This window comes from Elephantulus edwardii, unplaced genomic scaffold (genome assembly GCF_000299155.1).
Source record: "Elephantulus edwardii isolate Elephantulus edwardi_28Jun2011 unplaced genomic scaffold, EleEdw1.0 scaffold00366, whole genome shotgun sequence".
In the NCBI taxonomy this organism is placed as follows: Eukaryota; Metazoa; Chordata; class Mammalia; order Macroscelidea; family Macroscelididae; genus Elephantulus; species Elephantulus edwardii.
Window position 1 is genome coordinate 645,173 of NW_006400116.1, and position 15,730 is coordinate 660,902.

General features: G+C 38.7%; 1 protein-coding gene across 2 annotated transcripts in view; it reads right to left on the reverse strand.

Moving 5' to 3' along the window:
• The window catches only part of PCSK2 (proprotein convertase subtilisin/kexin type 2), a 649,727-nt gene that overhangs the window by 188,308 nt on the left and 445,689 nt on the right, over positions 1-15,730 (reverse strand). For both annotated transcript variants that reach the window (XM_006902082.1, XM_006902083.1), the window contains one exon: positions 1,311-1,387. In XM_006902082.1, coding sequence (XP_006902144.1) covers positions 1,311-1,387 — 77 coding nt within the window. The remainder of the gene's footprint in view (positions 1-1,310; positions 1,388-15,730) is intronic.

Below are 15,730 nucleotides of genomic sequence, written 5' to 3' on the forward strand. Positions count from 1 at the left end.
GAACGGGGCGGGGGGGCGGGGGGTGTAGGTGAGACCTGGAGGAAAATGTCTAACAATGAATGAATGACTGGAAACAAACCGAAAACCAAAAAAAAAAAAAACACCCCACAACATATTTAATGATTGTATGAAACACAATGTGAATGAGAGTATGTGAAGCACAGTTTACATGAATGAGACACACTGTATATGAATCTTATAAGCTAACTAACATAAAATAAAAATCACATAAAATGATAGTCTTTGAGCAAGCCACATATCTTTATTTGTTGAAATAATTTGAAAGCATCTGATTAAGCAACTATTGACTTGAAGAAAAAAGAGTCAGTATCCAGTTAATGTGCCAGTTGCTAAATGAAAGACTAGGGGCTACAAGCTACCAAAAGACACCAAGGAAGAAATACCTGGTCACACACTTCAGAAAATCAGCTATTGGGGGGAAATTGCATAGTTCCACTTTGACACACATAGTTATTATGGAGTGAAATTGGCTCAATGGAAGCTTGTGTTGTGTACCAGCTAGTAGGAACCAACTCATAGCTGTCCCTCCTTGCAGATTTTCAGAGGCAGTAAATTGCATAGGAGAAGATTGCCTGTCTTCCTTCTTCTGAGCCACTGGTAGGTTCAACCATGTACCTCTAGATTGGCAGTGCAGTTCTTTATTACCAAGCCACCAGAACTCCCTAAAAGTCAACTAGTTAATGGTTTGTCTACATGTTTAACAGCAAAGTAGGCTAAAGAACAACTTCACAATGGTTCCAAACGGATGGACCGTTTGGGTAGCTTTATGTGATGGAAACTTGGTTTCATAGAATAATTAAAACTTTTTCCAATTGCACTTATGGGTTTGTTTTATTTTTTTTAAATTGTTGGTTTGTTTGTTTTTTTTAAAAGGGACTATGTGATCTGTTTGAAGGTTATAGCAGAAACTTTCTTCAGAATTATATAGACACTGACTCTTAGGACAAAGGTGTTCTGCTACAATTTCAACAAATCAAGTGAAATCATCATGTTTTAAGTGAGCTGAAACAGGATTTGTTACTTTTATTTTCCTTTATGTCTGCTAGTATAAACTCACAGACATTTCCTATTTCCAGTGAATAAAATAGTTTAAAGGTAATTTTAGAATAGCATTGCAATGTTAAAATATCCAAGAATCTACAGAAACTATTCACTAGGAAGGGTAAATCTATAGTTTAATAAAGCATTAGTTTATTTTTCTGATGATATCCAAGCCTTAGGCATGAAGCAAAGCAAAAATAAAACTTTAACAACTAACATGAAAAGATAGCTCTGGGGGCCCAATTTACCTGTTAAACCAGTCATCTGTGTACCGAGGGTATGGATACGGATCGTTGCTGCTGAAGTCGTAACTTGCTTTGGCATTCTGTAAAACACAAGGTGTCTCATTAGGTCAATAAAGCCAAGGGGACAGGCATGAGGAAGTGCTGCGCTGCATGGTAGCTCTGTCTCCAGACCTCCTGGGAGTGCTGTGTTCACCCGCTGAGCTCAGCCACCCTGAAAACCATCACTGGGCTGAAGTGCGTACTTAGGGTTGTCTACCTTCTCATTCTCCTACTTTGTAAGCTTTCTAATCCCTTCTTATTTCCAACTTTCAAAGGGTTATTAAGTACAAACCTTGTGTTGTCCAGGTCTGTCTGAATTTTAAGTAAAGGTAGATTTGCAGGAAAATGTGTTTCATGTAAAATCTGGGTCTTTCCTGATGCTTCCTCAGTCGGTGGTCAGATGTTCTACTTCTCCTGGCACAGGTGGTCTGGGAGTTATGCAGAAGGTTTTCTTCCAGTTCTCTGCTTCAGATGGTAGCAAGTTTTGTCCTTTCACCCCTTATAAGCATTAAGTCCCAGCCCAAGCCCCTAAAATTATGTTATGGAGCTCATTCCTATTCACCTCATTCTTCATTCATCAAATATCATTAAAAGTCAATATCAGAGACTTGGCTAAGTTTAGTGACATTTCTGCTCTTGTGAACTTCTAGCCTAGTTAGGGAGACAGCTCTCACATGATCAAACAAGTTGATATAGAATTGCAAAGTGGATTAACTATACACTATTGAATCCTACATTATATGAACAGAAGTTCACAATCCTGTAGAGTCCAACATCTCTATTTTTCCAATTGAGTTTCCACTCACAGAAATCAATTAAGAATCTATATTTTATTTAAGTGGTTCAATATTTTAACCATCTAATATTTAAAATCTTGGCAGCATTGTAGGATAAGCATTGGGATGCTTACCAAAAGGTTGACAGTTTAAATCTGTTAGTCCCTTTTTGAGAGCAAGATGAAATACACTGAATTTAAGCCTAAAGATATACTTTGAAGTCAAGTCTTGAGTTATTGGAAAATGCTATAGGGCAATATATTAAATGACTCAGACTTACTGTACCAAAAAGAACAGACTGTCACTGGAAAATTTCAGGAAGTACTATCTAAGCAGGAACCAATAATAAGGAAAGAGGAAGTGGAAGCAGCTTTGAAGGCATCAGCAAAAAATAAGGGCCCAGAAATCGATGAGAACTCAACCACTTGGTTTGTTTCAATTAACAGATGCAGCCTTAGATGTGCTTATCAGTCTATGATAGGAAATTTGGAGGATAACTGAGTGGCCAACTGATTGAAAGAGGTCCATATTTGTTCCCATTCCCCTAAAAGATAATCCAACAGAATGTGGAAACCATTGAATAAAATTGTTAATGTCACATGCAAGTAAAATACTACTGAAGATCATTAAAAAATGGCTAAAACAGTACAAACACAGGGAACTTCCAGAAGCTCAAGCAAGATTTAAAAGAGGCCATGGCACCATGAATGTCATTGTTGATGTCAGATGGACCCTTGTTGAAAGTAAAGAATACCAGAAGGATGTCTATTTATGCTTTATTGACTATGTAAAGGCATTTGACTATGTGGATCATAAGAAATTATGGCTAACATTGAGATGAATGTGAAACCTAGAGCACTTAATTGTGCTCATGTGAAATCTATAGCTATATCAGAGGAGACTGTTGTGGGAACAGAGCAAGGGAACATTGTTGTTGTTGTTGTTGTTGTTATGTACAATCGAGTTGCCTGTGACTCATAGCGACCCTATGTAAAGAGCCCTAGATGCTATTCTATCCTGTGCCAACCTTGCTGTCTCGAACACTCTCATTCCCACCACTCCACTCACAGAATCAATCCATCTCATCGAGGGTCTTCTTCTCCTGAGCCATCCTCCCACTCTTCCAAACATGATGTCCCTCTCCAAGGACCAGTCCCTTCTTGCAACATTCCCAAAATATGTCAGACGAAGCTTCAGAATCCTTGCCTTCAAGGAACATTCCAGCTTCACCCTTTCCAGGACAAACTTGTTTGTTCTTCTAGCAGTCCATGGTATATTCAACACTCCTCTCCAGCACCACAGCTCAAAGGCATCAATTATCTTTCTATCATCCCTAGTCACTGTTCAACTCTCCAATACATAGCTCCTAATTGCGAAGACTATAGCCTGGATCGGGCTCACCTTAGTCTCCAGCCTGACTTTGTTGCTTTTCAGTACTCTTGAGAGGTCCCTCACAGCTGACTTTCCCAATGCAATTCCTCTCCTGATTTCTTGGCTGCTGTTAACAAGAGTGTTGACTGAAGCCAAGCAAACTAAAACTGTTAGCTATCTCAATCTCTTCACCATCCATACTGATTCTGCCAATTGGTCCAGTGGTGAGAATCTTTGTTTTCTTGATGTTGAGCTTCAATCCATATTGAAGGCTGCAGTCCTTGACCCTCTGCAGCAAGGGCTTCAGGTCCTCATTCCTCAGTTTTAGCAAGCAGGGTTGTGTCATCCTCATAATGCAGGTTGTTGATGATTGTTCCACCAATTCTGATGCCACATTCCTCCTCATACAGCCCAGCGTCTTGGATGACCTGTTTTGCATACAGATTGAAAAGGTATGGAGACAAAATACATCCCTGACAGACCCCCTTCTTGATTTTGAACCATGTAGTGTCTCCTTGCTCTGGTCTGATGACTGCCTCTTGGTCCAAGTATAGGTTTTGCATTAGTACAATCAAATATTCTGGGATTCCCATTCTTCTCAGAGTCAGCCATAGCTTGTTGTGATCCACACAGTCAAAGTCTTTGCATAGTCAATGAAGCACAGATAGACATTCTTCTGGTATTCTCTGCTTTCTGCCAAGATCCATCTAACATTAGCTATAATAGCCCTAGTGCCATGACCTCTTCTAAATCCAGCCTGCACATCTGGCAGTTCTCTGTTGACATATTGTTCCAAATGTTTTTGGATAATTTTCAGCAGAATCTTCCTTGCATGTGATATTAATGATATTGTTCAATAATTTCCATACTCTGTTGGGTCACCTTTCTTTGGAATGAGAACAAATATTGATCTTTTCCAGTCAGTTGCTCAGCTGTCTGTCCTCCAGATTTCTTGGCACAACTTAGTGAGCATATCCAGAGCAACGTCTGTTTAAAACTACAAAGGGAGTGTGTCAGGGTTGTATTCCCTCTCCATACCTATTCAGTCTGTATGCTGAGCAAATTTCTTAGAGAAGTTGGGCTTATGAAAGGGAATGTGACATTAGGTTTGGAGGGAGACTCACCAATAATCTGCATTATGCAGATGACACGACCTTGCTTGCTGAGAGTGAGGAGGACTTGAATCACTTGTTGCAGAAGATAAAAGAATATAGCCTTTAATATGGATTGCATCTCAATGTCAAGAAAACAGAGATTTTTAACCCCTGGACCAATAGGCAACATTATCATAGATGGGGAAAAGATAAAAATTGTCAACAACTTTATCTTATTTGGAATCACAATCAATGCCCTTGGTACTAGCAGTCAGGAAATAAGGAGACGTATTGCACTGGGAAATTCTGCAATCAGAGACCTCTATTCTAATTTAAATTAAACTGGGAATAACCTAACATACCCATTCTATGTGAGGGATAGCTTTATGGCGTATAAGCTTTTAGTTGACTGTTGTTCTCTTTAAATGTTTTACATATCCTGTCTCATTCACTTTTTTTTTAATTTCAATGAACATCTACAGAGATTATGGATTTCCATTCATTCATTATTGCACTTTTCTCCCCGCCCACCTCACCTCCACCCTCAGTTCGCTCTTCTCCTTGAAAAGCAAAAGAAAAACTTCTTCACTGATATACAACCCCCCAACACACCTCCACCCTGAGTATACTCCACTCTGCAACCCTTATTCCAGACTCTTATAATAATCATAATGCCCTAAAATATATTACTTTTAAACTATTCTCTCTCTCATTGGCTTCAATGCAGTAAACATTACTTATCCAGTCTTTCTCAGTCTTACCCACACCCTGATGTCAGCCTCATTCTACAACAGTGGCACCATGTAGTATTTGTCCTTTTGTGACTGAGATATTTCACTCAGCATAATGTCATCCAGGGTCACCCATTTTGACTAATATTGCATGAGTTCCTTGTTTTTCAATGCAGCATAGTATTCCATTGTGTGAATATACCACAGCTTCTCTATCCATTCGTTTGTTGATGGGCACTTAGGTTGTTTCCAACTCCTTGCTATTGTCAACAAAGCCGCGATAAACATGGGTGTGCATATATCTGCTTGGATGTTGGTTATGGTCTCTTTAGGGTATATTCCCAGTAGTGGGGTTGCTAGGTCAAATGGTATCTCTATTTGTAACTTTTTGAGAAAGTGCCACACAGCTTTCCACAGTGGTTGCACCATTTTACACTTCCACCAACAGTGAATAAGGGTTCCAGTCTCTTCACAACCTCGCCAGCATTTGTTGCTTGCTGTTCTGTTAAATTTTGCTAGTCTTACTGGTGTGAGATGATATCTCATAGTTGTCTTGATTTGCATCTCTCTTAGAGCTAGGGATTTTGAACATTTCTTCATGTGCTTGTTGGCCATCTGAATGTCTTCCTTGGTGAAGTGTCTGTTCATATCTTGTGCCCATTTTTCTATTGGATTATTTACCTTTATCTTGTTGTGGTGCTCAAGTAAGTTCTTTATCCGACATGTCATTTCCAAAAACTTTTTCCCAGTCTGTGGCTTCCCTTTTTACCATGTTGGAGAAGTTTTTGGATGTGCATAGTGTCTCATTCACTTTAAAAAAATTTTTTTTTCTCTGTCATTCACTTCTTGTCTGTTTAGTTTCTGCTGAGAAATCTGGGCTTAGTCATTGTTTGGCCATTTTAGGTAATATTTAATTTTCCCTGAGGTACTCTAAAGATTCTCTTTTTGTCCTTGGCTTTGGAGAGTTTGATTATGATATGTCTTAGTCTTACAAAGATGATATTTTAAAGATACACAGTACTCCCTGGTAATCTTTAGTTTATAAGTCAAACTGTTATTTAAGTCAAAAGTGGTCTTAGGGATCAGTTTTGACTCAAGATTTATGGTGAATCTTAGGATTACACTCTCTGGCAGTCTTCATTTCAGTGAGTCTCTTAAATACAGACTTTTCGATATAGAATTTTAGTTCTATATTTTTCTCCCCTTCAATCAGGAGTCATCCATTGTGGCCTGATCAGAATGACTGGTACTGAGAGCTGGGCACTAGCTAATTCTTCCTGTCTCAGGGTAGATAAGGCTGTGGTCTGTGGAGTATGTTTGTCCCATAGACTATTTCTTTCTCAGAGACTTTCGTTTACTTTTTAATCTTTTTCCCCAGACTAGAAGATATCAATATTATATGGCCACTTAAAAGACTCAGGCACTACTCACTAAAGCAGGACGTAAAATATAAACTCTAAGAATTGTGCTACACCTCCATATGACCCAGCTATTCCACTCCTTGGAATATACCCTGGTGAAATTAGAACTGAAACACAAATGGAGACTTGTACACCAACATTCATAACAGTGTTATTTGTCATCACAACAACATGGAAACAACCTAAATGTCCAACCATAACCAAATAGATTGAGAAATTATGGTACATTTACATGATACAAGACTATGCAGTACTCAGGAGCAATGATTTTAAAAAAAAACAACAACTACATAACTTGGGAGAGACTGGAGAGCACTAGGATGAATGAACTTAGTCTTATAAGGACAAATACTGCATAAGACCATTATTGTAAAAATAGGAGAATAATGAGAGACACCCAAGCGTTGAGACTCTCCTTCATAGAGTCACTATGAATCACCTGCGACTCGATGGCACTTAACAACAATAATATCAACATAGAGAGGGAGAGAGATCAGCTGGCCCAGTGGACAGAAAACGATGCTACCAAGCCAAAGGTGGGTGACTTTTAATCTGCAGCCTTTGGGCCTGTCTTTCATTGTTTTTGTTCAGACATTCCTCTAGGTCGTATAGCCCTGGTGTACAAGTTGCTGTATAGTGATAACTTGTGGTTGCTGTGAGGCTGAACACTGTGACATTAATGTGTCAAATACGTTAATGGTTGGTCATCGAATGTGGACAGAGAGTGAGGTGGAGCTCCCTGATTAAAACAAGCTTTGAAGGAGGAGTGGCATCCACTTCCATGATAGTTTGCCTCCGGAAATCCTATGAACCTGGAGAGGATGAGAGACACCCAAGCGTTGCGGACTCTCCTTCATAGGGTCGCTATGAGTCACCTGCGACTTGATGGCACTTAACAACAACAACAACAACATGGGAGTACAAGGATGGAAGGGATGGGAGCAGAGGGATGAGGATGGGTGGGTGGGGGGAAATCAGAGGGCTGCACAATTTGGTGGGTGGAAGGAGGGGGTAAAGGAAATGTGAAAGATCCAGCCAGGACCTGAAAAGACAGGGTAATGATAGGCATAGTCCAAAGGTGATTAATTCTATAAAACACAATGATGAAAATGATTGTATTAAACATAATGTCAATGAAGGAAAGTGTGAAACATAAAAATAAACAAAAAATTCCCTACTGTAGACATGAATAAAGCACAATTTATATGAATAATTATGTGCATACCAAAAAAAACATGAAAAAAAATGAATTGCGCTACACCAATTTATTGAGTTGCCCCAGAAGGTCTTGGCTTTAAGGTTTCAAATTCAGAAAAGCAGGAAATCTAACAGGTAGCCATAACTGTGCCTTTGATGTGTTTTATTACATGCACGAATAAATATGCTAGTATACACACACACACACACACACACAGAAATACAGATACATACACATGTATACATAACTACAAATTTTTTCCTACTGCACTTAGAAATCTAGTTTCTCCAGTACCATTAGATGAATGTCATTTACTTTTGAAAGTTCAATTCTGTATTTGGTATACAATCCCTGCCTGTCACCCCTAACCTTCCTACCAAGTTTTCAGAGACAGGTGTTTTCTTAACTAAAAATTGGTTATGTGGGAACATCAAGAAAAACATGAACAAGGATTTTTTTCACTTAAGTTTCAAAGCTGAGGCTGTTATGAAGACATAGACTGGAAGATTATATGCTGAGCCTAGTTTGTTTCTCCACTGGAAGATTACAATCTCCTTGCCTACTTTAAAAGGGATCACTATAGAATGTCTTGACTAAAGTGAACAAAAAATGTGGAACAACCCCAAAACATAAAAGTAGCCAAGCCTGGTGGAACCTTCAAAATTATAGCCATTATCCACTCTTGTAAATTGGAAGGAAACTCCCCTATGTCTCAATATGCAACAAAACAATAGATTGAGGAAAGGAACACTTAGCATTGGGGAAAGGAGCTCTGGTAGCCTTGTGGTGAAGAATGACTCTGCCAACCTGAAGGCAAGCTTTCTGAATCCATCAGCTGCTCTGCTAGAGGAAGGAAGGCACTTTCTTCCCGAGTGATTTACTGCCCTTGAAAACCCAATCGAGGGTCGGCTATAAGTCAGGTCCGACTCAATGGTAAATAGTATATCACTCCTTAGAATAAGCAATGACATAAAACCAAAAGGACAGTTTTTAACCAGAGATAAAGCTCAGAAGGCAGGAAGGAGTAGGGTAGAAGGTTGAGGAAGATGGGAATCAGAGGAAGAATGGATGAAAAGAGTGCTTAAACTGTGGTTTTTGTAATTAATGTCTTAAAACAAGATGTGTATGAATGGATGAATAGATGTTAACATTTGCTTTGTAAAGTTTCATGCAAATCACACCACCAAAATGAAGAATTAAAAAAAAAATTATACTGGTTTACATACAATGTTCATATACATTATTTTACACACTGGACCTTTTTCCTTTTTCTTTACCAATCCCTCCCTCTAGCCCTCAGCCCACCCCAAATCCTTGTACATGCTCTACAATAATTGTTCTATACAGTATTTGTCTTTATGAGACCTAGTTAGTTCATGTAGAGTAATGCTCTCCAGAACCTCTAATGTTGGGTAGCAATTTACAAAATCATTGCTCTTGCATGCTGCATAGAAATTTCTTTTAAAATTAATTTCTTGATTAAGCAAGTTGGACAGGAAATTAGGTATGTGTAGCCAAGGGCCGTGGAAGGAATCAAGCCCTTCTTCATTCTTCTGAGCTATGTTCTAGGAATGTGACATATGATGAGTTCAGATATAGGCTTGAGACTTTCTCTAGAACAGAGGCATGGCAAAGAGTTTGGTGCTGAGGATTTTGGGGTGACCCCATTTTGAGCTCTTCTGGTAGAAAGCAGAAGAATATTTTGTGGGATTCAGAAACTGGTGAGGACAGGGCCTGGAGTTGGTCTGGAAATGTCTAGGGATCAGAACAATGAGAACTCAAGATTCAGACAAGACCTAAATGAATTGAGATCTAAAATCAATGGGATACAGCTATAGATGGTAGTGGTGAGAGGGACACATGATGGAAGCCGAGGAGCACACACATCTCCTCCCTCCATCAAATTGTGCGAGCCTATGATTAGCCCCCACCTTCCACCAATCCTCACCCCTCTTCACTCCTCCTCCCCTTGGATCCTCTTATACATTCTACAGTAATAGTTTTATACAGCATTTGTCCTTGTGGGACTGAGTTAGTTCACTAAACATAATGCTCTCCAGTTCCTATCAAGTTAGGTCATAATTTACGAAATCATTGTCCCTGTGTGCTGTGTAATATTCCATTGTATGAATATACCATAACTTCTCAAACCATTCAAGTTTAGTTGGACATCTGGGCTGTTTCCATATTCTTGTGATGGTGAATAACTTTGCTATGAACAGTGGTGTACAAGCCTCTATCCATGCCTCAGTTCTAATTTTCTCGAGGTATATTCCAAACAGTGGAATAGGTGAGTCATATGGAATTTCCATGTTGAGCTTTTTGAGGAAGTGTCAAACTGCCTTCCAGAGTGGTTGTACCATTTTACAATTCCACCCCAGTAGTGTATAAGAGTTCCTATCTTGCCACATCCTCTCCAATATTTATTACTTACTATCCTGTTGAACGTTGCCACTGCTACTGGGGTGAGATGGTATCTCATTGTGGTTTTGATTTGCATCTCAGTGCCAGTTATTCGGACCATATCTTCATGTGTCTGTTGGCCATTCATATATCTTCCTCTGTCAAAGTCCTTTCTATGACTTTTGCCCATTTTGTAATTGGGTTATCAGTCTTCTTCTGTGGAGGTCCAGGAGTATTCTATAAACTTTCATTATGAAACTCTTGTCTGAGATGGTATTTGCCAAATGTTTGTTCCCAGTTGGTAAGTTTCCTTTTCACTCTGTTGGAAAAAGTTTTTGATGCACACAGGGATTTAATCTTTAGAAGGTCCCATTCATCAGTTTTATCCTCTTCAGATTGTGAATTTCAGGCTATATTTGGCAGTCTCTTCTACTGTAGACTAAGGCTTCTAAACTTAATATTAGTTTATCTCTTATATACCTTAAGGTTATGGAGAACGAAAGGGAAATTATCAATTTAAATGGAGAGACTAAATATCCCGAATAAACAAATCACTTCCGAGAAACAAAAAGGAAGTGGGAGGGATAGCACTCCCTGACTTCAAAACCTACTACACAGTGGTGATAACCAAAATAGCACTGATACATTGACAGGCACATAGACCAATCGAAGAGAATTGAGAACCTAGAAATAGACCCAGCTATCTATGGTCAACTGATATTTGACAAGGAAATAAAACCTATCAAATAGGGAAATGCCAGGCTCTTCAACAAATGGTGCTGCTAAAACTGGCCTGTTACCTGCAGAAAGTGGAAACAGGATCCACAAGTCACACCATACACAAAAATGAACTCAAGGTGGATCAGAAACCTGTGAGTAAAGCCCCAAACATTAAAGTTGATAAGAGACAAACTGCATTTAATTTTACAAGAAGAAAGACCATACATTTGTCTGGGTCAAATGTGTTTGCCTGTTATGTTTTTCTGGCTAAAAATAAAACTATTTTAAAGCAAGAAAATAGTGAATAATTTTTTAAGAAGTTTTCATTAGTACTTTAATGCCAAACTTTATCATTTATAGATTAGAATTAAATTGTTGTCATTGCCTGAATAAGCAAAGCACTCCTGAAAACGAGAAACAAAGTAGAAGACATCATACTCCCAGATCTCAAATCATACTACACAGCTGTGGTGGTTAAGACAACATGGTACTGATACAGTGACAGACACATAGATAAATGGAATATAATTGAGAACCTAGAAATCAGCTCATCTACCTATGCTCAAATGATTTTTGTCTGACAAGGAGATGAAATTAGTTAAGCAGAGAAATGATATCCTTTTTAACAAATGGTATTGGCAAAATCAATGGCACTTACCATCACCACCACCAACATTGGAAAAATGGAAAACTGTCTTTTAAAAAACTCAAGCAAGACTCACATCTCACACCATACACAAAAACAAACTCAAGGCAGATCAAGGAACTAGGAGTGAAGCCAAAGACTATAAACTTTGTTAGAGAAAAGCTTGGAAGAACTCTAGAAGTCCTAATTCATACTATGAACTGTCTTTAAAACATAATGAAAAACCTACAACCTGGAGAGGACAAAATAGATAAATGAGACCTTCTAAGAAACAAATCCCTATGCACATCAAAAGAACTTCTCCAACAAGGTCAAAAGGAAAGCCACAGACTGGAAAAAACATTTTGTAATGACATATCTGATAAAGGGACTCATATCTAAAATTTAAGGAATACTTCAGAACCTCAACAAGAAAAAGGTAAACAACTCAATAGCAAAATGGGCACAGGATATGAATAGATATTTCACCAACGAAGATATTCAGATGGCAAAAAAAACCATGAAGAAATATTCAAAATCCCTAGCTATCAGAGAGATGCATATCAAAACAACTATGAAATATAATCTCACCCCAATAACAATAGCAAAGTTCAACAGAGCAGCAAACAATAAATGCTGGTGAGGTGTGGAGAGATTGGAACCCTATTCACTGCTGGTGGTAGTGTAAAATTGTGCAACCACTATGGAAGTCAGTTTTTCTTTTCTCAAAAATTTGTAAATAGAAATATAATTTGACCCAGCAATGCTACTACTGGTAATATAGCCTAAAGTCACCAGAACCACCATCTAAATAGATGGATGCACAAAGCAATGTTTATTGCTGTGTTATTTACAATAGCAAAGAGATAGAAGCAACCCAATTTCCCACCATCAAATAAATGGATAGAAAAACTATAGTACATTTGTACAATGGCATACTACACAGTGCTGAAAATTAACGAACTGGTAAAACATTACACTACATGGGAGATGCTGGAGTATATCATACTGAGTGAAATATTTCAGTCATAAAAGGACAAATACTACATCACACCACTGTTACAACCTAGGTCTGACATGGGGGGATGGGAGGAGAATAGAGTAAGGGTGGCTAGATAATAACCATTGCATTGTAATAGATGAAAGAAAAAACTGCCTTAAAGAAATATATGATTAGGGAAGGTAGGTAATTATGCAACAATTAATGAATACTTTTAAAAAAATATGAACTGGGGAAAGAAGAGAAGAAAGAGAGGGGGTAAAATGTGCAACAGTTCATTAAAATCACAATTAACATTTTATTTAACAAAATTGTTATCTTTGAGAAAATTATTTTTGTGTTTTTTAATTCCCCTGGAATTTTCTAAAATAGTTATCATGAATATTTGGGAGGACGTGGTGTCTTTGTACATTAATTTAATACTCTGGCCATCCCAGTGATGTCAGAGGCTGTTCTTGCTTGAACTCTTTTCAAACTTCTTCCTAAAACCCATTATTAAGTTTTCTTGCTTTGTAAAAGTCCAGTTGTAGTGTAAACATTGCTTGATCTTTGTATATTCAGGATCAGAGTGATTCAGTCATAAAGAACTTGAAATTCATTGCTCCATTATGCAGATCCTCCGGCATGTTTTCAGAGGCAGCAAATCACATGGGAGAAGATTGCCCATCGTTCTCCTACAAAGTCCCTGAACTGTAGTAGCAGATCAATATGCTAGATGTAGGAGTTTCACTGATGAGGCTGAATAAATGTTTTCAGAGGACTGAGGGGCTTACTATGGTCTAACTACAAATTTGCGAATGTGTTTCTGTAATTAATCAGGATTACCATGCATGGGTGTGCAGACTGTGTCTTACACAGGATGTGGAAATGTGTGTGCAAAGGGAATCTTGTTTGCCCTGAACTACTCAACTTACGAAGCTGTGCAATCTGGGATGGAACTTTAAAAAAATAATTGGTAACCTAGAGGTGACATCTCTTTCTCATTTTTTCCCCAGAAAGAGGCGTCTTCATAATTTGTCAGAAAGAAGGAAGGAGGAGAGATGGAGAGGCTTCTGTGCAGTTGATCCATTGGTTTTTGTTGTTGTGGTGGTGTACCATTGAGTTGTAATGAACCCATAGCTGAGTGGGTTTTCGTAGGCAGTTAATTGCATGAGAGGAGATTGCTCATCCTTCTTCTGTAGATCAGCTAGTAGCCTTGAACAGTTTGCCCTTGGGATTGCAGCCCAGCTTCTTGCCACTAGGCCACCAGAGCTCATCACACAAATGCACTGTATGTGCTATCATGTTCAGGAGTCCCAAGGAGAAAAAGGTCTCTGTATATGGTCTGTAATCACATAACTATACTTATGAATACAAATCCTGAAGAAATTGCACTAGCAGGCAAGATGTCAAACAGCATGAGACTTAAACATTATCCCAGGACAATAGGCATTTCTGCTTAGAAGCATAATACGTCAGATATTAATTGCTAGGGGAATCTCCCAGCTTCCGGGATTCAGAGTGAGAAATTGCATCACACCAGTCCCACTATTCTGGCTTGCTGCATTCCCTGAAGGCATTTAACCAAATAACTGAGCTAGCAGCTGTGTAACAGTATTAGCTGAAATTGCACTGTGCTCATAGACTAATGAAAGAGAAATGAGCTTCCCCAGATGGACTCTGCAACTGAGACCATATTGCCCCAGAACAAAGCTCATCTGCATGGAAACTGAGCAGCAAAATAGCCCAGCCCACTGGAGCCTAAAGAATTTTGCTCTTGCGCCTACTTGCATCTAATATGGTCATAGCTGAGTGTTCTCAAATGTGCCTATTTTGATTTTCCATAAATAAGTCTCCCACTTGCCCTGGTTTAATGATAATGTTTAGCTCACTTTTGATGGAAGCCAACATTAAGGAGATTTCTGTCTATATTAAGTCTGGCTGTAAAATTTAATGAAATTTGACGTTGCTCCAGAACTCAAAAATTAAAAAAAAATATGCATAGTCAGGAGATTGTCTCAAGCCCGTTTTTACCACTGAGATTTCTACAGCCATAAGCGTATTTTTCCATTGTTGAAGTGTTCCTTGGCTGTTGGTTGCCATCTCCTTTTCTCATTCCTAGAAATTCTAGCAACTTCTGTAGTCCCTAGAGCACTCTACTGAGAAGTAGAAGCCAGACAGGTTTCACCACCCCCCAGGCCTGATCCGTGTACTTATTGGTCATAAGAAGAAATAATACTGTTGTTGGTATGTGTCCCCCAAGTCAGAACTGGATTATAGCTGACTCTCCATTGGTTTTTCAGAGGCACTAAATTGCACAGAGGTGATTGCCCATTTTTCTTGCGAGAGAAGCTAGTGGTTTTGAACTATGTATTCTAGGTTGGCAGTGCAGCCCATTTGCTGTCAACTTTTTTTTGACTGCGAATCCCTTATTTTACTTGACAGTTTCCAATTCCCTAGAGGGTAGACAAGCCAATCTATTGAATGAAGGAGAGGGACTACCTCTGAGAAGTAGCTAAATCTTCACCTCTGGCTAACTTCTTTAGAGTTGTTTTTCTGCTTATCTAAATCTCCTGTCCTAGCTTGCTATTTTAAGAGGCCAATATAAGCTGTGCTATGCTAAATTGAAGCTGATTTCCACACATGAATTTTAAAAGCTGGACTAAAAACATAAATTTCTAGGGTTGACCCACAGGGAAGCTAAGCCTTATATTATAATTAATTTCTAAGTACTGGCACCGACATAGATTCCTTAACCTGGGGTCCAATAACGTGGGCTGAAAAATAAGTAACATCTTTGTTGTCATTAAATACTAAGTCAAATCTTGTGACTCCTTCAATTACAGACACAGACTTCACACCACATATTATTACAAGAATCTGTGACCTTGCCACCAATATTTTCATATTACATTAGAGATGTTTCAGTTATGCTGAAATCACTTTTACATTCACCTATATTGGCCACCTGACTGGAAGAGATCTATATTTGTTCCCATTCCAAAGAAAGGTGACCCAACTGAGTGTGGAAACTACAGAACAGTGTCATTGATTTCACATGCAAGC